General features: G+C 42.2%; 1 protein-coding gene across 1 annotated transcript in view; it reads left to right on the top strand.

Annotated features, from left to right (window-relative positions):
* UTP25 (UTP25 small subunit processor component) overlaps positions 1-22,077 on the top strand; it is a 66,875-nt gene extending 44,798 nt beyond the window's left edge. The window contains exons 10-12 of the mRNA XM_029593291.1: positions 3,905-4,017; positions 8,972-9,217; positions 14,498-22,077. Coding sequence (XP_029449151.1) covers positions 3,905-4,017; positions 8,972-9,217; positions 14,498-14,744 — 606 coding nt within the window. The 3' untranslated portion in view covers positions 14,745-22,077. The remainder of the gene's footprint in view (positions 1-3,904; positions 4,018-8,971; positions 9,218-14,497) is intronic.
* Positions 22,078-24,573: the final 2,496 nt, after the last annotated feature.

Below are 24,573 nucleotides of genomic sequence, written 5' to 3'. Positions count from 1 at the left end.
CCCTAGATCAGGGCATCTATAATCTTACTGGAGTTCAGTGTTTGGTTGAGTACAGTTACGGTTATCCATTTTTAATCAAGTGTTTTTTCAATAGTATGTCCACAGTGGCTTTTGAGAGAACATGGAAGGGCTGAGATCACTGCAGAGGTGTATGTAGGGTGACGTCAGCTTTGAAACCTGACTTCACCTCCATCTGCTGGCAGGGGAGCATAACCCATTGGTCCTAAGGAAAACTAAATTATCAGATAAGTAATTTCTCCATTCACAGAGAGTGGTAGATGCATGAAATGGCCTCCCACTAAGGGTGGTGGAGGTAATTAATAGTAGTAAAATTCAAGAAAGCATGGGATTAGTTGCAAAGGAGCGAGGGGTAAGCCAGAGATCAACCGAGGTCTATGGCAATGCACCAAGAATAAAACCGGGCAGACCGATGGGCCTTTCAGTCCTTATCTGCCATCGTATTCTGTTTTTGTTCTCTCTCCAGTGCTAGTCATAAGAACATAAGAACATGCCATACTGGGTCAGACCAAGGGTCCATCAAGCCCAGCATCCTGTTTCCAACAGTGCCCAAAAACTAAGTCTATTCCATGTTACCGTTGCTAGTAATAGCAGTGGCTATTTTCTAAGTCAACTCAGTTAATAGCAGGTAGTGGACTTCTCCTCCAAGAACTTATCCAATTCTTTTTTAAACACAGCTATACTAGCTGCACTAACCACAGCCTCTTGCAACAAATTCCAGAGTTTAATTGTGCATTGAGTGAAAAAGAACTTTCTCCGATTAGTTTAAATGTGCCACACGCTAACTTCATGGAGTGCCCCCTAGTCTTTCTATTATCCGAAAGAGTAAATAACCGATTCACATCTACCCGTTCTAGACCTCTCATGATTTTAAACACCTCTATCATATCCCCCCTCAGCCGTCTCTTCTCCTTGCTGAAAAATCCTAACCTCTTTAGTCTTTCCTCATAGGGGAGCTGTTCCATTCCCCTTATCATTTTGGTAGCCCTTCTCTGTACCTTCTCCATCGCAATTATATCTTTTTTGAGATGCGGCGTCCAGAATTGTACACAGTATTCAAGGTGCGATCTCACCATGGAGCGATACAGAGGCATTATGACATTTTCCGTTTTATTCACCATTCCCTTTCTAATAATTCCCAACATTCTGTTTGCTTTTTTGACTGCCGCAGCACACCGAACCGACACTTTCAATGTGTTATCCATGATGACGCCTAGATTTCTTTCTTGGGTTGTAGCAACTAATATGGAACCTAACATTGTGTAACTATAGCATGGGTTATTTTTTCCCTATATGCTATTAATCAATTTTACTTAGGGAATAGCCACTGCTATTAATTGCATCAGTAGTATGGTATCTTCTTAGTGTTTGGGTAATTGCCAGGTTCTTGTGGCCTGGTTTTGGCCTTTGTTGGAAACAGGATGCTGGGCTTGATGGACCCTTGGTCTGACTCAGCATTCCAATTTCTTATGTTCTTATGAGTCCATCTGGCTACACTCTAGGAAATGGAGAAATTACTTTACCTGATAATTTCGTTTTCCTTAGTGTAGACAGATGGACTCAGCATCCCACCCATGGATGCCCCAGAAAAGGAGAACCTCGGATAGCAAACCTCGAAACTAAGCAAATACAGGTAAGCCGCGGCCTACCCCTAGTTCAAGACACTCACAGTTTGTCCGGTGTCGGTGTTAATTGGTTGAGTGCACTAGCAGCTTCCAGTTTGGAAATTAATTGAACCAGTTCAAGTTTTAATCAAGTTATTTAAGCAGATATATCCACAATGGCTTTTCGAAGAGAATACTGAAGAGCTGAGGTTACGTCAGCTTTGAAATCTGACTCCGTCTCCTATCTACTAACCCACTGGTCCTGCGTCCATCTGTTTACATTAAGGAAAATGAAATTATCAGGTAAGTAATTTCTCCATTTTGTTCTGCTTGCCTTATAAAAGAATACACAGACGTACATTGGACATACAAAAGGGATGACTTAGCATAAGTTTGAAACTTATGCTAACTCATAAGTTAGCATAAGTTATGAGTTAGCATAACTTTCTTTTTTGTGATCGGTCAACAACTTTCAACTTCAGCCTTTAGCCTTGAGGATTGTCGCTAGTGCTCTAGGTTTCAAAACTTCAGAAAAATGAGGTGATCATATTTGCGGATGATGCACAAATTTTCAGAACTATTATATCACAAGCTGATTGTGAGGAATTTATAGGAGAACCTTGCAAAAGTGGGGGACTGGGTGTTTAAATAACAAATGAAATTTAGTTGTGAGCAGGTGCAAAGTGATACATATAGGGAAGAATAATCCCAAACTATGGGTACCCGAAGCTGTGTTCCATGTTAGGCATTGCCACCCAGGGAAAAGATCTTGGAATCATCGTGGACAATTCTTTGACATCCTCAATTCACTGTGCAGCAGTGGTCAAAAAAGCAAATTGACTGTTAGGGGTCCATTTTTAAAGCTTTGCTCGCGCTAAAAGGCCCATATACACGTGTTTTTGGGCTGCGCGTGAGCGACTTTGTATTTAAAAGCTGCTGATTATATGTGTATATGCATGTGCTCGAGCAAAAAGGGGACGGAAAAGGGGTGGGTATGGGCATGGCAAAAGGTTATGCGTATAAATCCGCATTTTAAAACTGGCTGCCACGGTGCACTGTTAGCCATATACATTTACTTCCGATGAGGTGTAAGTCTTCATAAATCTCTATTTAATCCTAAATCGACTGGGTGAGGGGTCTGGGTCAACTGGGAGGAGTGCAGGATGAAGAACTAAAGGGGTCTGGATGACCTTGAGATGGACTGGACAAAACTGGGGATGTGCTTCACGTGAGCATGCTTTAAAATCAGCTTACTTGTTTGCATGTTAAAGCCAATAAAGTCCTAAGGAAGACATGCAAAGTATGTTTGCTTCACTATCAGCTTAAAATTAGGAGCACACACATGTGTGCTAGGTGTATTGTAAATCATACACTCGTAAATGCATGCAGGATTTGAACTTCCAGCGTATGTTAGCTTGCGTGCCCTTACACTCATGTATGGGTGCCTGCATATTCGTTTTAAAATTATCATCCCTAATATTATTAGGAAAGGAATGGAAAATAAAACATGAGATATCATAATGTCTCTGCATTGCTCCATGGTCAACCACACCTTGAATACTGTGTGCAGTTATGGTCACTGGCTCAAGAAAGGCATAGTGGAACTAGACGAAGTACAGAGAAGGGTGACCAAAATGATAAAGGAGATGGAACAACGCCCCTATAAGGAAAAGCTGACCAGTCTAGGACTTTTTAGCCTGGAATAGATATGGCTGAGAGGAGATATGATTAGAGGTCTATAAAATCTTGAGTGGGGTGTAATGGCTAAACAAGGAAATTTATCTTTTTAGGGACACCCCATGAAACTAATAGGTAGCACATTTAAAACAAATAGGAGAAAGTATTTATTTTATCATTTCACATACAATTAAACTGTGGAATTTGTTGATTAAGGAAGTTGTGAAAGCAGCAGAGCTGAGTTTTTTTAAAAGGGTTTGGACAAGTTCCTGGAGTGAAAGTCCATAAATGATCATTAGCCATGTAGACTTGGGAAGCTGCAGCTTCTCTCTCTTTCTGTCATATACTCCTGCCAGGTATTTTATGATCTGGATTAGCCATTGTCTGAGACGGGATGTTGGGCTTGATGGACCTTTTGATCTGACCCAATACGGCATTTCTTATGTTTCTTAATTCAACCCCTCCATGTGTCAGGAACCATAGAGAAATAGGAAGAAGTGGAAGAGTTCCTTGTGCGTTTGAACACTAAAAATCGAAACTGTAATTCAGTAAATTTTTTTACCTTCATCATGGTTTCGTTTCTTCCTTTCTTCCTTTCCTCACAGGTGGCTGTAAGAAACTTGCCCTTGACTGGCTCCATTAGTCATGTTCTGGTGCAGCTTCCTCATGTTTTCCAGAGATTAGAAACGGAAAGCTCAAGTTCTGTAGTAGATTCCAGGTAACCCCTCATATTAGTCTCACTAACAGTTTGACCTTTTGCGTTTTTCTTGCTAAGTTTGTTTGGTTAATTGATGGAACTACAAGCTAAAGTTGTGCATTTAGGGGCCTATGTACTAATCAACACTGGCATTAATGCCCTTGTTAAATGATCATTAATGCAGGCATTAGCTAATGTCCATGTACTAAATACATTAATAAATATTTTTTGGATACACGTGAGCGTTACCGCAAGTTCTCTGATAGCAATGCTAGCATGCTTGCAAATGTCCAAGGGTACACAAAAAAAATGTTTTTAATTACCTCTCTTAGAATTTAATACTGGTTAGTATGTGGCATTCTAATGCTGGAAGAGTTGCCTACACCTCAGGAGGTAGAGCTAACTTCAGTAGCCTTAGCAGATTGTATTAACTCAGGCCCCAAATGTCTGAAAACAGTTCCCAGCAAACAGAAGTTCAGCATCCAAGATGTCCGCCACAACTCACTCTAACCCCCAAGCAGGAATGGGGCCTAGGAAACTTTCATGCATCCCTAGACCCTCATTTACTCTGGCATAAAGCCTCTGATTCTTCTCTTGGAGTAGGGAACTGGTTTCCCTCTTGCTTAAGCGACAGCAAGTTTGAAGTTCTAGCCCAGGGGCTCCCAAACTTTCTGGGAGTGGACTCCTTTTAACCTCCAGAATTTTTGTGGACCCTCGCATGTTTCTCTTTCATTTTTACCTGGAGTTATGTGCTTTATATAGAAAAGTTATTAATGTAATAAAGAAATAATTATATGCAATCCAGACACCTTTGTAATATATAAAACGTATTAAATAATGCTTATTGATATAAACAGAATACATATAATTGTAAAGCACATCAAAAAATGTGCAAGAATGTATTCATATTCAGTAACTTACGTAGTGTAACTACATGCAGCCACAGGTTGGATCTATCTGAATTTGGAGTAACTGGGGGAATGGACTGGTGGAAGGAGAGAGAGGGAGACTAGCGAGGTGGGAGGGAGAGAGAGAGACAGACTGACAGAGATGAACTGGTAGAGGGAGACATAGACCAGAATGGACTGGTGGAGGGAGAGAGAGTGACTAGAATGGACTGATGGAGGGAGAGACTAGTGGAAATAGACTGATGGAAAGAGAAAAAAAATAGGTGGGGATGGACTACTGGTGGGGGACTGGTGGAGGGAGACACAGAAAGAAACAGACTGGAGGGGATAGACTGGTAAGACAGTTACTGGCAGAGATAAACTTGTGGCGTGAGAGAGGAGGACTGGTTAGAATGGATTGTGGAGCAGTGACAGAGAGTGAGAGAGTGCTGGGCAGGGGGAAGGAGAGATGTTTGAGACAGGCCCGCATCAGAGAGGTTTGGTGTATATATTCCTCTCCCCAAAACATGGTATTTTTTTTAAATTATCTTTTTTTTAAAGAAAATCACCTGTAACAGAGAAAACACCCTGTTCGTTTGATCTTGGTGGGTGGTCCAATGACTCCACACCTGCCTGTTACAAAATTCCTTATATGCAGAAACAGGACACCCCATGCTCAAAAAGCAATAGGCACTGCTAGAAACATTTTGCACCTTTATCGCAAGATACTGGGCATGCATGTCAGTGGCATCTCTAGACAGAAGAACCTTCTAAGTCACACAAAAATGTCCTGTCCAATTTCAGCCATCTATTAAAGCTACTACTAAAATTATTCAAAATAATCAATCAAAAAATTCTCCTTTATGGGGGTGGGATGGAATCCCATCATAAAATCTGCATCTCACGTTCTCCAATACCCTACATTCACAGAAACTCCCCCAATAAAAAATGCAAAGCTGAGCAAGGACATTCCCCCTCACCATTCACCATAGAAAAAATAATAATCAAATTCTGTTGTCACCTCAGTAACAGCAACACAAACATGCAGACATAAACTGAACTGGAAACTGCAAGAAGCCAAACTCTGTATGCATTGCAACAATGGAAAAACAGAAACATTGCCATTCCTCATAAAACATCAGCTAATATAATCAAGAAATTTAAAATATCAATAATAGTAAAACCATACTAATAAAAAAAAAATATTTCAAAACTGACATATACAAAATCCAATAATTTAAAACTCATATAAATTATTTTTAAATTTCCCAAACAACAATATTTCAGACATCAGATAACAACTAATAATGATTTAAAAATTCCCCATTCTGAACCTGGGAATTTTTGATTTCCATTTATTCTGAGATTGCTGTGGATTAGTAGGGGTGGGGAAGGGTGCACAAATTCTCTCCTCTGTCATATACACACACATGCTTCCTCATTGTCATCCACACATGCTCTCTCACACGCTCCCTCGCTCATACACAAATATGCTCCCTCTCTTATACACACATGCTTTCTCTCTCACACAGAATTTTCTTCTCTTACAACCATGATCTCACACAGACGCTCCCTTTTTCATACATACCTGCTCTCACATATACATGCTCCCTCTCTTATACATATAAGCTCCCTCTCTTTATACGCACAAGCTCTCTCACTCACAAAAACATGCTCCCTATCTCTTATGCACACACATGCTCCCTCACTCTCACACACAGATATGCTCCCTCTCTCTCATTCACACATACATATATTCACACCTTCTTTCTCACCCGGACTACGCCCTCTCATTTACCTGGAGTCTGCGCAGGGTGAGGACAGAGGGGTCCTGTGGCTGATTCAGGCTGCTAGTGAAATAGTGGTGAGCTGATGGCCTTGTGGCTTTTTGCAGTCTTTGGCCGCTGATGGGATGGGGTGCACTGGTGGCTCCAAGGCCGCCTTTATTCTTCAGCCGCTGGCGAGATGGGGTGCACCAGCAGCTCACAGCTGTTGACGAGATGGGGTGTGCCAGTGGCCCCAAGGCAGTCTCCATTCTTCAGCCAGGGGCAGAATGGAATGCATCAGCAGCCTGTTGTCCCTTCTCTTTTGCAGCCACCGCGGGATGGGGTCCATGGCGGCTTGTCCTGTCTCTTCTTGGTGCAGGCAGTTCGCAGACCCACCCCTCTGTTAAGGTCTGGCGGACTCCTAGCGGGTCCGTGGACCACAGCTTGGGAACCACTGTTCTAGCTCGCATGCTACGTCTGAGGTGGGTGTCTTTCACAGGCTTGGAAGCCCTATATTAGTTTATCAGAGGAAGGGATGGGCTGGCTTTTGAAGGGTGGGTGGAGTTGGAGCCCGAATGATGTTTGCTGAGATAGAAGAGGTTTCCCTGCATGAAATAGTCATTTTTACCTCGGGTCATTTAGCATAGGGAAACACAATATCCTGCACTTGGTAGTTTTAGCATAGTCACACTGTTTTAATTGTGGCCAATGTAATGCTGCCTCATTCTTTACCTCATGAATTTAGAATGTGGAGTATTAAAACCAGTAGGCAACTCATGTTACCATGCCGATTAATACAAAGGCCCTTTGTTTAGAGAGAGGCTGATTTTTAATTGTGACTTTGAACACCTGGATATTTTTCAGGCTTTCATAAATTACAGTCTTCATTTGATTTTGATGTGATTGCTAAATCCTAGTAGTGATTAAAAAAAAAAAAAGCCAACCTTCCCGCTCACTTCTCAGTGCACACACACATCTGTGGAAAATTTCATGGGGCTCTGCCATTTTTTTGGATTGTGCTTTGTACGGTCCAAAGATTGTTCCACTTTTACATTTAGCCACCACAGTATGAGCAGCTATAGTATAAGCTCTCAGCCCTGCCCTGGAGGGACTGGATATCAAACAACTTTTTGTTACTACTGACCTGATCTGAATTTGAATATATGATCTAGAGGTGAAAAATTACATATCCTTGCTGTGCAACTTGTTAAATCAAGAACAAGGACCCCTGTGGTCCAAACAACCCAGCTTTACCAGTCGGCCGATAGAAGACCCAGTTAGTGCTTTTGTTAGCTTGTAGCTACATTTCAAACTTCTTGCAAATAAAAGCTGCTGGTTTTTGCCAAATGTATACTAAACTCACATCATGTCTTTTGAACAGTAGAGGAGATTATAGTACCCTAGATATGGATTGATTTGGGTGAGGGCACAATCTGGAGATTTTAGATTCATTTCAGTCAGCTCTCCAGCTATAATCTAATATATTGGTACTAGCCATTAAGCCCGTAACAACGGGCTACATTTAAAAATATTTTTTCGGTCCATTTCCTTCCCCCTCCCTCCCTCTAGTCTCCCTCCCCTCCCCCCTCCCCTCACCTCACTCTCTCCCACCTCTCCCCTCTATTCTCCCTCCCTCTCTCCTTCCCCCTCACTCTCTCCTCCCTCCCCTCACTCCCCCTCTCTCATTCCCCTCCCCTTTCAGCTCATCCACAACCGATAACGGGGGCTGTCCCTCCCTCCCTCGCGCGTGCCGCCGCTACTGCTCCTCCCGCTCCTGCTCCTCGTCATCGTCGCAGCTGCCGCCGCTGCTCCTGCTCCTAGCGACCCAGCGCCATTTTTTTTTTCCGGGCACTCTGGCCAGCGTGCTCGCCCGCGCATGCGCGGTAGAGCTGCTCTCTACTGCGCATTTGCGGCACGTCGGTCAGGGCTCCCTTATCTAGTAGATATTTATCTTATCCAAAATCAATTGTAAGAAGGTTATATTGGGGCTTTTTGGGGGTTTTTTGAGAGTTAAGGGAAATAAAATCCGCTTTGACCGAAAAAGCAGATCTGAGATTGTGATCTGTTGTGTGGGATTCATACAAACACCTGCATCTTGCCTAGCCCAACTTCAGTCTCTTGCATTGCGATCCTCATGATCCAAAATGCACTCCACAAGAGCAGCAACTTGAGCAAAGTTGTGAAAGAGGCCGGACTTTCTGTGTGGCTTGACTCTTGTAAGCTCCATGGTGAAGGGGCTCTCTCTATGATGTATGTATGTATGTACAGCAATGTGCACAGCTAATAATGCTAGTCTTCATATGTTTTTTCCTCTTCAATCAGATTTCAGTTCTTCATCAACAAGGTTCTGCCCCAGTATCGTGATGCAGTTATGTCGCACACTCTTGTCTACATACCTTCGTATTTTGATTATGTACGCTTGCGGAATTACTTCAAGAAGGAAGAGTTAAATTTCACACACATCTGTGAATACACAAACAAGCCTGGCATCTCCAGGGCAAGGCAGTTTTTCCTGAAGGGGGAGAAACAGTTCCTTCTTTTCACTGAACGCTTCCACTTTTATAAACGGTAAGCAGACTAGGTTGGGTTTGTATTGTAAAATTTGCCGAAATGTATTTTTTTCTTCTTTATTTCATTTACATTCATGTGGCACTTCTCGCACCAAATTCGTCCAGGTCCTAGTAATTAAATCATGGTGCAAAATAAGTGGCTCTAATGTTTGCATGAGGAAGGAAAGATTCAGTATGGAAGGCAAGTAAGAAAAAAAAAAGTTTCTAACCAAGGAGTTAAGAGAAATGGAAAAGTGGATCTTAAGTGCAAGATTGTTCTAGAGAAAAAGGAGCACTGGGGATAGAGAGAAACTGTGGATGTAGAGAGTTAAAAGGAGCAGAGCCTTGAAACTCTAGGAAGGAGATTCACGGTTGGCGTTGGAGAGCCAGTGGGGGATGAATAATAGTTAAAGACCAGGAGGCAGAAGGTTTCTGTAATATCTGAAAGGGTTTCTGGAGGGATCAGCAAGTTTTAATTGTAAAGAGAATTCCATTGGCATGTAGCAGTGGCATGGCAGTAGAAATGGTGATAAAGGCAAACGTGAGGTATAAAGGAGAGTTGAAGGGGGTCAAAAATTAAGAGAACATTGGTGAAAGACCAACTGAGATGTAAAATTTAGCAAAGGAAAGCTGATGCTTTGAAGGAAATATCTAGGACTGTTATGAACCTGCAGATGACTTGTTTTGCCTTTTGGAAGATAGCTGTTAGGTTTTAAAGGGCAGTTGGTATGAGGCTGAATTTTAAAGCCGCTCTGCCTTTTTCTGCCTGCTTGACTTCCTCCACATTCTGTAGATGTAATTTTCAAAAGCATCTATGAGTGTAAAATGTGATTTTTATGCACGTAAAGGTGCTTTTTAAAATTTACCCCATGATTTGTGCATGTAAAAGCATGCACGGAAGAAATTTTGTGCATACTTTTTACCTGTGTTAGAGGCATTCCCAGGGACTGAGCTGGGACGGGAGAACCATTTATGCTGATATTTTAGAAAATCGAAAGCATGCGCACACATGTACACATGCACTTTTCACCACCTCCCAAGCAGGCGTAAATGTATGTGCATACACTGCACAGGCTTCTGTGTACGCCTGCCAATTTCCAAAACGGACTTCTGCGTGCAAGACACTTTTGGAAAATTAGGGCTAAAATCTGCATGTAACTTTCTACCTGCAGACTATGACCCTCTGCGGGCTGTTATAAAATTACTCTCCCTCCCTCGGAGCAAAGACCACAGCAGCTGCAGGAACAATTCCTCCTGTCCCACCACACTGCCTAATCTCTTAAACAGGTCAAATAAAATGTGTATTGCAGTTAAACTAGGACCTCCCTGTTCAGACCAAGCAGCAGATGCCAGGGTCTGAAGGAGTGCAGCCTGGAAAAGCACTGACTCATTGAAGCCCTGTGAACATGATGCAGCTCAAGTGAAAAAAGACCAGAGATGTGGGGTTTCTGGAAAATTTTAAATTGGAAAAATGTTTTCTGGAAAATTTTCCGATGTAAAATATTTTTCCCATTTGAAAAAGAAATGTGCATAAAGATTATTCTTAGAAAATGTTCCTGATTGGCCTAAATAGATTTGTGTTCTGATTTGGTATGTTGCTTGATCTATGTGTTTAAATTTTTTTAAAAAATCCTCCAAAACTAAACACCGTATTAAATTCCCACACTGTGTCTAAAGGTTTTTCAAGTAGCCAAATTGTTGAAATGGAATATGTATTTGGGAGAAAAATCAATAAAAGACACTTAATGTGCTTTAAATGTTATAATGAAATAAATTCAAAACTTGAATTTGCTGTTTCCCTAATATTGCATTGGCATCCCTTCCTTGTAGTAACAAAATTTTATGAAACATTTTAGAAATTGGAACAGTTTTGCAAGGAAAAATATAAAATATGGGAGAATTTTCTCCCTTGCATCTCTGAATAATAAAACTGACCAAAAAATTGTAACTTACATGGAATTTTGCACAGTCGCCCAAATCGTGCTGTTGTGTAGGAGACCTGAGTTCACTTTACAGATCCATCCTATGTTTCTTGGCTGGCAGAAAGTGGGGTTATTTATTATCATTATTCCCGTTTGGATGGCATGTACGTGATATACGCAGCACTGCACAGACATACATAGTACACAGTCTCAACTGCTTGGAACTTACAGTCTGGTCAAGACGGACAAAACAAGGCACAACATGAAACAAATAAAGAGGCTTTGAGCTAAGGCAGTAAGACCATGACTGGGAAGGATTAAAATGGATTAAACTGAAGTTATTGATTACCAGCAATTATAATGTTGGATTCATTAACTATTTAAGGGGGGAGAACTAAATCTGGATTCTTCAAATTACAAGTTTTGAAAAGGTTGAGACCTCTCCTCCATTTCCAAGATTTCTGTTTAGTGCTACAAGCTATCATTCTCACGAAAATAGATTATTGCAACTCGCTTCTACTAGGCCTCCCCGCTAACGCCATAAAACCCCTACAGATGCTGCAAAACGCAGCAGCAAGGATCTTAACCAAGTCCAATAAAAGAGACCACATATCACCTATTTTGAAAACCCTACACTGGCTACCCGTGAAATTCAGAATACTATTCAAAGTGCTCTCAATAACCCACAAGGCTCTACACAACTTGGCACCACTCGAGCTCAAAATCCCTCTCCGATTCCACACCTCCTCCAGACCAGTAAGACAAGCCTATAAAAACAACCTACATACACTACCGATGAAGTCAGCATTAAGCAAAAGAGCCTTCTCTACAGCGGGCCCCAAAATCTGGAACTCTCTCCCACCAGAACTCAGAGCAGTGCAATGCTCATCTACATTTAAAAAAAGACTCAAGACTTGGTTGTTCACCCAAGCTTTCCCATAACAGCTTCCTGTGGAACATCTCGGTCAATGATTACCCACCTGAGAGCTATTTAGATCATCTATAGTACTCACTTAATCTATGGCAGTCGAAGACATAACCTAGTCTTATAATTAGCAACTGTTTATTTAACCTACATTAGGCACTGTATCTTTTACTTATACCTATATTAGGCAATGTATCTTTACTGGTTAACCCCATATTTACTTATCCAAGTTATATCGACCTGTTCTTTGTAAGACATTTACTTGTCAATGTTATTGTTCTGTTAAAATGTAAACCGAATTGATCAGTAATTCTGTTATTGGAAAGTCGGTATATAAAAATGCTAAATAAATAAATAAATCAGGAGGGCTCAGGGAGTTAGGTGCAGTCTGAAAAGATGGGCTTGTAGATCACTTATCTAATTTGGTTAAAGCTGTAGAAATCGACCATCTGTTTCACTAACAAGTCTGTATACGAGAAGCAAGGGTGGGTGGAAGGAAGTCCCACTCCTCTCCAACAACTCCAGAGCAACTGTTATATCCTTAAAAGCAGAGAGGCAGCAGACTTATCAAGACATTCCCCGAATCATTGAAACGCAGATATAAAAATTTGATAGAAACGTGCAGGAAGTCCCTGCTTTTCAGACAGGGTCCACTTAGTATAGTTGGGTAATGCAGCAGTAAATTAGGACGCTTGTTTGTGGGGCAGTCTATAAAAGAAAAGCAGGACCAAGAGTGGGCAGGTTGAAATGAAGCCAGTGTTCCCTCTAGTTGTTTGTTTTTTTCAGGGTTTAAACACAGCTTAGCACCCCACTCTGTTATGAAGGCAGTTGAAAACCATGAAATCCCACTTAACAAAAAGATAAGATTGAAAGCGCACACAGTATCAGAGGGATGATAACAGAGGCTGCATGTAGACCCCAGGAGCAGGGAAGTGGTCTCAGCCATTGCATGACAGTGACTACCTGGTCATTTCTGGAGCACAATTGTGCCAGTTTCCGGAGGGAACCTTTGATCCGTGCCCCTCCCGCCAAAAGGCTGTCACTACAATGGCTGCTTGGCTGGACAGGAGGGTTGGAGCATGGAGATAAAGGAGGGGAAAACGCCGTGTAGATTTGAATAAAAGCTTATTGTTCCATTGTCCCAGTTGGGGAAGTTCTGATTGAGCAGGAAGGCCAAAAGGAGCAGGAAAGAGCTGCTAGACAAAAATAAATTGTATGTTTATACACATTTTGTGTTAAATATTTTTTTAAGGTTTCTTCAGCTACATTTCCTACAGGGTTAGTGCTCTATATTAGTCACTACATAGACCTGGAAAACAGGAAGTCTAAGAAGGCACTGAATCGCTGCTTGAACTACACACATCTGCCCTGAGGTGTCCCATGTTGAATTGGGGATCTTCTTATTCTAGCAATCCCCCTTATGCAATTTAATTGTTTAATCACACCCTTCTCCTCTTTAAACTGTCTACAACCTATCCTCCCCTAGTCAGTGACTTTCTCCTATAATGTTGAGATGTAACTTCTTATTCTTATTCCTTCACAATGTTTATCTATCTGTTCCTTGTAAACCGATGTGATGTGCAACGAATGTCGGTATAAAAAAGCTATAAATAAATAAATGTAAAGTTAATATCATTTCAATGGTATTTGGTTTTAGTATGGCTTTTATTTTGGAGTTTGTGTGTGAACTTAAGTGCTTCAAAATTATAGCAAGACTTATTTGCACATACCTGTTTTATCATTGCCCAGTAGTTCTTCCTTTTCTCCTTTTTTTTTTTTCCAGCTCAGTCAAAGCCAGTGCTGGGATCCTGGCACCAGGAGCCTTCAGTCACAACTAGTTGAGGATACTTCCCCTATTTCAATAGACGCTACCTCCCACTGTTCCTAGTTTGGTCACTGCAGCAACATTCCCAAGGCTGAGAGTCATACACCAGATTTCCTTCCAGAACCCTCCTCTGTCATGGTTTCTGCTTGGCCACTATGTGTCCCCGTTATTAGTGACCACGACTCCCCCCCCCATGGCAGAGACTATTGCCTCCATAGCATCCCTAGCCCTATCTGACCCGGGTGTGAAAGATCTAATCTGGGAATTGAAATATTTTATTTGGTTTCAAGGAGGAACATGTGACACGCCTTCTGTACATTCCCTATGTATTACAGATGGTTTTAAGAGACTGCTTTTGAATGTAATTTTAGTTTCATTCTTATGTAAATAAAATCACATCACATTGTGTAGGTCTGGTTACAAATGATACAAATCTGTAACAGATTCCAGCCATGGTCAGGACGTCTATGGATTAAACTAAATGCCCGGGGGAAAGCTTTCACTTCGCTGCACATGAGGATTCACTGAATGTGTATTATGTTGCATTGTCCTGAGCAGGATCTTTTTGGGGGAGGCAAAAAGAAAACATTTTAGAAAAGGTTTTTTTTTCTTTTTTTTTTAATCTAGGTACACGCTGAAAGGCATCAGAAATCTTATTTTCTATGAGTTGCCAACCTACCCGCATTTCTACAGTGAGGTTTGTAACATGATGAAGGCCACAAGCCGTGGTGAGGAAGCAACATGGACCTGCACTGTCCTTTACTCCAAGTATGATGCTCAGAGATTGGCCGCAGTGGTCGGAACAGATCGGGCGGCTCAGATGCTACAGTCCAAGAAAAATGTGCATCTTTTTGTCACAGGAGAAAACGAGTGATGCGAATAGCCCATAAATACAGCAGTATCGTAATTTTGATAAACGCACACACATTTTCAGTTTACATATTTTTATTTTTAAGTGCTCACATTTAAACCCACAAGAAGGAAAATAATTCTAATTGATACTACTGTTCTCTGCTTTTGCTGGAGTGTTGTGCATGAAGTATAGTGAAATGACTTTTAATAGAAGATATTTTTGATAAATACATTTTATTTTTTAACTCTCTCTTTATACATAATATATTTTGTATCCATGTTATGAACTTCTCTTAATTATAATATTAGGAAAGTATAAAATCTTTTTTTGCTTTAATATATAGCTTAGTAAAAACCATAATAAATTAAATTGCATTCTGGAAGAATTTTGTAATTCTTCTCTAAACCATACATGAAAGTATTGTTCCCATATCAAGTCTGCTCTTCTGTCCCTTTCTCCCTCTTATCTTTTTGGCTCACAGCACCGTCTTACCTCCTCTTTTGCCCCTGCTGCTTATATGCACCTCTCCAGGCTCTATTGCTCTCTCTCAGCCCCCATTCTAGCACCCCCTCCCTGCCCTCTTTCACTTTTTAGCCTCTCTTGATCTCCCCAAGACACCTGCTGAAACTAGAGAGCTGTTGGGGGGTTGGGCAGAGCCGTGTTTAGCAGAGAGGAGAGGGGTTTCCCCTTCTACAGCTACCCCTTCCCCATGACATCTCAATTCTCCCCTCACCTCAGGCCCATGGCAGCAATGTACAGAGGATGAATATGGAGCCCGTAAGCTAGCTTGCGCTTGCTGGCCCTGTGATGACTTTGCTCTCTCCTTCCGCACAGGCATCCTGTTACTAATGAAACCCATGCAAGGGGCAGGTCCACTTCAGGGCCTGTGAGCATACATCGGTTCACAGGCTTTATGCTTTATTATGAAAACCGTTAGCCATTTTAATAGCTGCCCACTGTTTCTATCTAGTTTCTATCCTTTTAAAGGTACAGTCTCCAAAATTGTACACAGTATTCCAAATGAGGTTGAACCAGAGACCGAAACAGGGGCAAAAGCACCTCTTTTATTCCTGTCTGCTATTCGTCTCTCCTATGCACCAAAGCTTTCTTCTGGCTTTTGCCATCACCTAGTACATGATGATTTTCCATGTATTAATTATCTGGTCTTGGAATTCGTACTGGTATGAGTTTCATACATGTGCTCATTCAATCACTCTTCTGCATAGTATGTGTCCATTATATGTAGGACTATGGGACATATGGTGCAGTCAGTGCTTTGTTCATTTTATTTTATTTAAAAGGCTTGCATACTGCTCTCTACTACAGAAAGCATGAGGTGGTGAACATAACATGCATGTCCTCTTGAAAATTAATCTCTTCTGCTCAGATTCTCCATGCTTTTCGCTGGCTGGGTGGTGAGATCCCTCTCAACTCCTCAGGATCTGAATTGATGAGCCCACAGTAGTTCTACAGTGGACTGGGTTTCTGAGAGGTTTTTGCCCAGCGACTTGGGTAAATGATGCTTTAAGATGATGGATTTCAAGAGGATTGTTCTCAGAATTCCAAACTTCATTGAAGCTGGTGATGCCTGCTGTTGAGGTCATTGCACATGATCCCTGTTGTAATGTTTGCATAGCTCTAGTCCCTTTGTTCTTTTTGAGCTATGATTTGCTATTAGGACTGTTTGCAAGGTAATATCCAAACAGTCTTTATTAGTGCAGTAGCCAGAGCTTTTGGTCTTTTTAACCTGCCTTTCCGTACGAAGGGGTCTGGCCTTCATTCCCAGCACATTTGAATAGCTTGCAACGTGTTCAGTTGTATTTTCTTAATTCTAGGTGCAGTGAAAGATTACTGAAGTTAATTTCTCATTCTCTGTAGAATGGGAGTTTCCTGGATCTTTCATGTGAACATAGGCATTGACCTTCTTTACTTTGCACCACCTTCACATTTTAATTTGGTCATTTGCAGGAACCTTCATTTTCTGTTTCATGATTCTGTTTATAGGGCTATTTTGTCTTTTTTTGTGAAGGAAAAATTTGAGTAGCCAAAAAACAAAAGGAAGATAAATAATACCCTGCTGTTGCAGGTCTCTGAAAATAAAAATGCTTAAAGCCACTAACTGTATATAAAAGCCTTTTTTATTTAAAGGCTTTAAACAATATAAATCTTAAACATTAAATAATTAGGTACCTTACGGAGAGGCGGATTGCCACACAAGGCTTAAAAATTCCCTCTCAAATGATTTTACTGATGATATAGCATTATATAGAATTTACAGTTGTATGTTTCCAACTCCTAAACTATTTCCCTGTTGGTATCCCAGATCAGAACTGACAAGTGGGTTTTGCATCCCTACCAGCAGATGGAGGCAGAGAATAAAAACTTTTCAGGCACTGCTACATAACAAAAAGTGTCACCTGCAGTCCCTCAGTATTTCTCTGTCTCCAGCAGATGGTAGAGATGCAAACCTGCAGTCTGAATTTAAAAAGAAAAAAAATAAGAAAAGAGAGAAGGAAAGTTTTAAATTAGATTTAGAGAGAAGACAAGAAGATTTGAGGAAATGCTCCCTCACGTGTTAGGTAGCTTTGTGGACCATGTTTCAGGTGGAGCTGGGTGAGCAGGGGGTTGGCAATCCCTGAGCTACTTTAGCCTGCAACATCCAGGAGGTCTGAAAGCCAAAGGTTCTGGTTCCCTCTTTCCTCCTGAAGGCTTCTTCCCTGAGGTTTTCTCCACAGCAGGGAAGCATTTATTTATTCTGTCTGGGGTTTATTCGTTGGTGGCTGCTGTCTTTTAAAAAAAAAAAGGCAAGAGAGGAGTTAGCGGCTGGCAGTCAGGCTGTGCGGAGCATAGCTGGCCTTTAGGGGGAAGAGGCCGCGTGCTCGGGACAGCCGGAGAGTCTGGGCACTGTGCTCACCTGCAAATTCGTGCTGTGATTGGGCCGACATTTTACAACAGCAGGCAGATTCAGCAGTATGTGAGCATAATGGCGCTGGTGTCTGCCTCCAAGCACAGGCAATTGTGTTGGGCCAGTGGTGCCAGTTGCGTTTGGCTTAATTCAGCTGCACTGTGCTGGGAGTGTGCTATTGCAGGGGAAGGTCCTTCCGAGGGTGCAGCAGGCATTAGAAATGCCAGTCATTCCTAAGGCCCTGTCTGGGAAACCCCAGGGATGTTTTCAGCCTGGCAGGCAGGATGAAGGCACACAGCAAGAGACGAGCAGACTCTTGGGAGCCTAGGAATTCTCCCCTGCTTTTGACTGCAATCCAGACTGGGTTGGATGATAAGGGGGAAGATGTTCAGGCTGAGGGGCCCGTGCCAGATAAGGGAGATGATGATGTGGAAGATTTTTCTACAGATTTATTTTTGCTTCTGCACAAGGCCTTTCCAGCCAGGACATGTGCCGGAGGTAAACTGTCTCTGAATCATCAGCCACAGCGTCTGTTTAAGAGGATTGGGGGACCTGCTTTGCTGTTTGGGCCTTGCCCATCCTGATGGAGAGGATGAATCAGATGATTCACAGGTTGGACTGATTGCTGATCTGAGGGATTATCCTGGAGATGATCCGGCAAGTGACACGGGTAAGAACTGCGACAGGGAAAAGGATCTGGTCAAACCCAGACCAAGTTCCGATTGCAGAGGGTGATGACCCACGTGTAGTTCATCTACTCCGCAAAGAGGCATTGAAGCCCCTTATTCCCCAGGTGCTAAAGGAACTGGGTATTAAGGAGATTCAGGAGGAGTTAAATAATGAGGGGGTGGACCCCGTGCTGGATGGGCTGCAAGGTCCACCCAGGGCTTTTCTACTGCCTAAGAAGATTAAGAAACTGGTGAACCAGGACTGGGATTTTCCAGAAATGGGGCTCAAGGTGGCCAGGGCAATGGTGAAGTTATACCCTTTGATGGAGGATGCTTTGCAACTGTTAGTCTTGCCTAGCTGCAGTGTCAGTGGTCACCAAGAAGACAACCATTCTGGTGGAGGGGTTGGCTGCATCAAAGGATGCTCAAGACTGTAAGCTTGAAAATACAGCTGAAGAGGATGTTTGAGGTCTCGGCCTTGAGCCTATGAGTGATGATCTATGGTAGCTTCATGCAAAGGGTCTGTTGTGCAGAAGTCTCAGGAGAAGACCTTGACTGACTCCAGCATTGCTAGGCAGGTGGCCCAGGTTGAGGCCGGGGTCGCATATGTGGCTGACTCATTGTAAGATTTGATCAGGACCTCAGCAGGGAATATGGTTATGGCGGAATCAGCACACCGACTTCTGTGGTTATGGAATTGGTTGGTCTAAGAATTAGCTCTGTAATCTTCCTTGTAAAGGAAAGTTTTTGTTTGGAAAGAATCTGGAGCAGTTGACGAAGCATTTGGGAGAATCAACGAATAACAAGCTGTCATAAAATAAGAAGACCAGCAGGAAGACTTTCTCAGCTCGCACCCATTTTTGAGATACAAGATGGTTTCATTCCACCAAGTGCTCTTCGGCGACCTTGCAGGAGTAGGGATTGGGAAGGCAGCAGTCCTTTTGGGGTTCCTGAAGACCCCCCCCCAGAGATAGCTCCAGTCAGGACATTGGAACTGATAAGTCTTTGCAGTGAAGCCAGCCGGATCCACTCTCTTGGGGAGGCTGTCTGGGGATGCCTAACATGATTTTACGAAGCGTGGACTAAGATCACGTCAGACCAATGGGTGTTAGAGGTGATAAGAGATGGCTACGCTTTAGAATTTTCTCGCCCCCATCAGGGAAGCCTTCGTGGTGTCACATTTGTGTGTCCCGTGGCAAGCAGGAAGCCATTCAGGATATGTTGTGTCGCCTTCAGCAGTTAGGCACGATCGTTCTGGTCCCATCAGCAGAGCAGGGTCAAGGAAGATACTCAATTTACTTTGTGGTTCCCAAAAAGGAGGGGACCTTTCGACCTGTCCTCGACCTGCAGAAAGTGAATGCTGTGCTGCGAGTGCCCCGATTTTGTAGGGAGATGTTACGGACAGTTATAGTGGCGGTTCAGTGAGGGGAGTTTTTGGCTTTGCTGGACTTGACAGAGGCTTATTTGCATGTACCCATATTTGTGGATCATCAGAAATATTTGTTTTGTGGTGCTGGGGCTACATTTCAAGTTTCAGGCCCTTCCATGTGGTCTAGCGACAGTACCATGCACTTTCACAAAGGTGATGGTTGTGGAGGCAGCAGCACTCCAAAGGGAAGGGGTCCTAGTTCATCCTTTTCTGGACAACTTGCTTATCCGAGCAAAGTTGGAGGAGGAATGTCGTCAGTCTGTTTGGAGGGTGCTGGAGAAGTTGCAATCTCTGGGCTGGGTGGTGAACCTAGGGAAGAGTCATCTGGTTCCAACCTAGTCATTAGACTACTTTGGGAGTGAGGTTTGACACCCGCCTGGGCAAAGTGTTTGTTTTTGCCCTTAGAGAGGATTCTGAAGTTGCAGACACAGGTGGTCCGGCTTCTGCAAATACCAGTGCCCAGACCCTGTTATCTTCAGATGCTGAGTTCTGTGGCTTCTGTGCTGGATTTGGTGCCATGGTCCTTTGCCTACATGTATCCATTCCAGAGGGTGCTTCTGTCCTGTTGGAATCCATTGTCAGAGGCATTTCATCAGCCCTTACCGCTGCAGGGTGTTCTCCAAATCCAGTCTCTCGTGGTGGCTATCTCTGCCCAATTTGGAGAATGGAGGGGATCTGGAAGTTCCGGACTGGGTCGTGGTGACCACGGATGTCAGCCTAAAAGTTTGGGGGGGGGCGGTAGTCTGCCAAGGGCAGATGGCACAAGGACTGTGGTTACCAGTAGAAGCTTCCTGGTCTCAGTCAATAAGAAACAAAGGTGTGTGTAGGGTGTTGGTGGAGTTCCTTCCACAGGGTCAGAGTCGAATGGTCAGTGTTCTCTGACAATACAACAACAGTGGTGTATATCAATTGGCAGGGCAGGATGAAGAGTCAAGGTGAGGTTTTGGAGGCTCCGGAATTGTTTTTTCTGGGCAGAACAATATCTGGAAGGGTTTGTGGCATCTTATGTGGCCGGAGTGGACAACGTACAGATGGATTTTCTCAGCAGACAGCAATTGGATCCGGGGGAATGGGAACTGTCAGCGGAGGCTTTGGATCTCATTTGAGCCAGGTGGGGCACTCCCCTGCTGGATCTAATGGCGATACGAGGCAATGCCAAGGCAGCATGTTTCTTCAGTTGCAGAAGAGAGGTAGAAACCAAAGGGACTGATGCTCTGGCTCTTCTGTGGCCAACGGGAATCCTGCTGCACATGTTTCCTCCATGGCCTCTTGTGGGTCGAGTGTTGCAGCGCAGAGCAATATCCAGGTAGAGTGTTTCTGGTAGTGCCAGAGTGGCCATGGCGTCTGTGGTTTGCAAATCTGATTCAGCTTGCTGTGGATGGGCCCATATGATTGGCTCATCTGTAAGACTTTCCTCTCCTCTGCAAGATAAAACTTCAATGGATTTCCTTTCTGGAGTAGAGAAGAGAGAAAGCCATCTGACAGTGGAGAGAAGATGAAGATAAGGAAAAGACCATGTTGCCCCTCTCCCTTAAACAGAGCAGCCAAGCAGGCAGTCTCACCTATAGTCTCTTCCAGGTCCCAATGGTTCGCCATCTGTTGCTGATCTCTGAAAATAAGAATGGTTAAAGCCACTAGCTGTAAAACTTTTTTTTATTTAAAGGCTATAAAATATAAATCTTAAGCCACACAAGGCTTGAAAACTCCCTCTCAAATGATTTTACTGATACAATTTACAGTTGTATATTTCCAACTTCTAAACTAGGTTACATAATTGCCACAATTTCTATGATTGGCTTTCTAACATAAACAAATCTGAATGGCTGCATGGTAATTTGCTCTCATTGTCCATGTTAATTAGTCCTCGCCTCATATGTAAATGTTTACTTGGAATGTGTCAGCATTAGCAACCTTGTGTTTGTTCTAAGAATATTTTTTATAATCTTAGATCGAATATCAGTTGATCTCATTCTTGTTCTAGATATGTTTCTATAATCTTAGATGGAATGTAAACCGACCTTGTCTTTGGTTTTTAGATGGAATGTCAACCAACCTTATATCAGTTCAAAATGTTCTATAACCTTGTACCTCAGCATCTTTATGTAGCTTTAGTGCCCATCTGTCTAGATAAACAACTACAAGATTGTAACACAAATGACATGTTTATACTATTATACTTGTTAAAGGCTGCCTATGATCAAAAATCAAAAACTTAGGAGAACAGGAATAATGACTTCTTATGTGACATGTCAAAAAGTGTTTCACTGAGACTAAGGGCCTATGAGCATTCACATCACTGCTTTCGCCATGTAGAATTATAATCATGTTAAAATTAAATTGTTTTCTAAAATATTTTCACTTGCCCTGTGTTTGAACTCCTATATCTGCATTGCTAGTCTTTTCTGACTCCTTTAGTTAAAATGTCCCCTGGATGACCTTCATGGGCAAATTGACAGGAAGAAATGCACATCTGGATAAAACTCAATCTGCACATCCTGAAACAACCTCTCAAGTCTTCAGTGGATTACAGCATGTCAGCATTTTAAACCTTTTAATGTATTGCACATACAATTAAAACATTCCTTCCTACCTCTATTTCATTCAGCTTCCTTCTGCCTGTTTGTTTACCGCATCCACTGTACATCCTTAAAGTACCAGTAATTTATATTGCTTGAATTAAAAGAAGAAAAAGAAAAGCTACAAACAGAAACCTTAACTGAACCAATATAGGAGAACAGTGATTGGATTTGTCAGTTTCTAAGCTGTATTTATCTCTTAGATGTATTATTTCTATATTGTTTGTTGCCAGTAGCATGCGTATTGTAGGTGATGGAATCTTCCTGTACTAATTCCCTCTTTTCCACTTTTTTTTTTCTTTTTTACATCCCCACGTGACTGATCAGATGCAATAAGCGTTCTGAACAGTCTTCAGTGGCAGAGATGCTCTACTTTAGGTACCTACAGTTACTTTTCAAAGAGAAACTATTGAAAATTAGCAGCTACAAAGTCTGCATGTGAAAAGTGCCTGCATGCTTTACACTCACTAATTGTGCGGGTACTGTCCTACTCTCCTGTCCTGAACACACCATAGGAATGCCTCTTTATAACCTAGTTAAAAGTATGCGTGCAACAGAAGCAGTACACACTTTTACCTGGTTAGAGGAGGGCAATTTTCATAAAGGCCAAGTTGCCCAGGGAAATGGCTTTTGAAGATCAGTGTTGTACTGAACTTTCAATAATCAAATTACAACCTTTGGGCATCTTCCTTCTGGACCATGGTAGTGATGCACAGAGCATGGTCTGAAATGGTCACTACCACCAGCACCATCTCTTTTTCTATTGCCCCCACAAATCACCTATTCCTCCTAACCCCCGCTCTTACTTTTGTTGGTGTGAGGGTTTTTTTTTTTTGGTTTGTTTTTTTAAATTACTGCAGATCTGGTTTGTAATTTCTCTGCTGTCACTATGTAATAGTATATAAGCAACCAGTGATTGCAGAGAGTATGAAAATTGGGCCTACATCAATAAATAGAAAAAAAACCAAAACTAGTTTATAGGCACAGATGATCACAGGACTGGCCTGGATACATACAGAAGCAGTTTGAGAGTGTGGCGAGGCACCCAGCGCAGAGAGCTCTTGCCTGTACTGGGGCCAAGGGATTTATCCCCCCTTTGTCTCCTGCCCCTCTCCCAATATAGGCAAGATCCACTACATTGGCCCTCTTTTTTTTTGTTTTGCTTTGGTTTGGGTTTTTTTTACAAACAAAACAAAAGTTTGCCCTCTTTTGGTTTAGTATGCTGATGGTTGTTAGTCTGATTTGACAAATTAAAGAATTAAAAAAGTTTTTAGAGCCATTAAAATTGGTTGTCTGCTGTTGCAGCCAGTAGTGTTGCAGTTTACTAAAAGAGGGGGTGGGGGACTAGGGGGATACAGTTCTTCCTTTTTCATGTTCCCATATGGCAAAGGAATAGTGACTTGAGTAACAGTCTAAGGGGTGTGTTAGAATTGGAATTCTCTAGGGAGAAATAAGGGGGGAAAGTCATTTAGCCTTTCCACTTATGAAATTGCCAGCTGCAGTTAATACTGTTCCCCTGTATAAAGTATGAATATTGTATACACTTGAGGCAATGTATGATAAATGGCCAATAAGGCTTATGCTAAAATGTCTTGAATATTAATTTTCAATTTAGAGCCACCAGCAGAAAGAAAAAAGTGTGATCATGACTTTTCTATTTCTGTTGGGGATTCTTGCATAGCTTATGCAATTTATAATCACAATTGGCTGCTTCCTTGAAAATATCTTCTTAGAATAATAACTGCATTTCTATATTATGGGGTCTATTTATTTAAACTTAAGTCATGCAATTAACATGTTACCTACTACCCAATTCAATAAATAGATTGATGTGCTAAATTTGCATGTACATTAGCATTTCTGAGAGGTATTGCTAATATGCATACAAATGTCCCTAAAAGGGGGCCAGTCTTTGCTGATAGGCTCAGATATTAATGCGGGGTTAATGCCTAATGGCTCTAATGTGGGCCATATAAAACTAAAAAGAATTGCACCTAAGTAGGTGTAATTAAATTCCTAGCTGTATTTAGTCAAAGTTGGTGCAGGGCTCATAAAAACATGGTCCCTCCTAGCCGGTCCGATCCCCTAGTGACATTCCCTAGATTCCCCCTCTTGGCATTGCATCATACCCACCCCTCGTTGCAACAAAACACCCTCCCATCCATGAGCACCCTCACCTGCCACTCAAAGATTTATCCACTCTTTCCAGACAGATAATACACACTCACAAGCTAGAAATTCCTTCTTCTAAAAAAAAGTCCACCCTGGCCCC

The sequence above is a fragment of the Rhinatrema bivittatum genome, chromosome 3, assembly GCF_901001135.1.
Source record: "Rhinatrema bivittatum chromosome 3, aRhiBiv1.1, whole genome shotgun sequence".
NCBI lineage: Eukaryota > Metazoa > Chordata > Amphibia > Gymnophiona > Rhinatrematidae > Rhinatrema > Rhinatrema bivittatum.
Note: the sequence above shows the minus strand (reverse complement) of the source record. Positions and strands in the feature narration are given on the sequence as shown.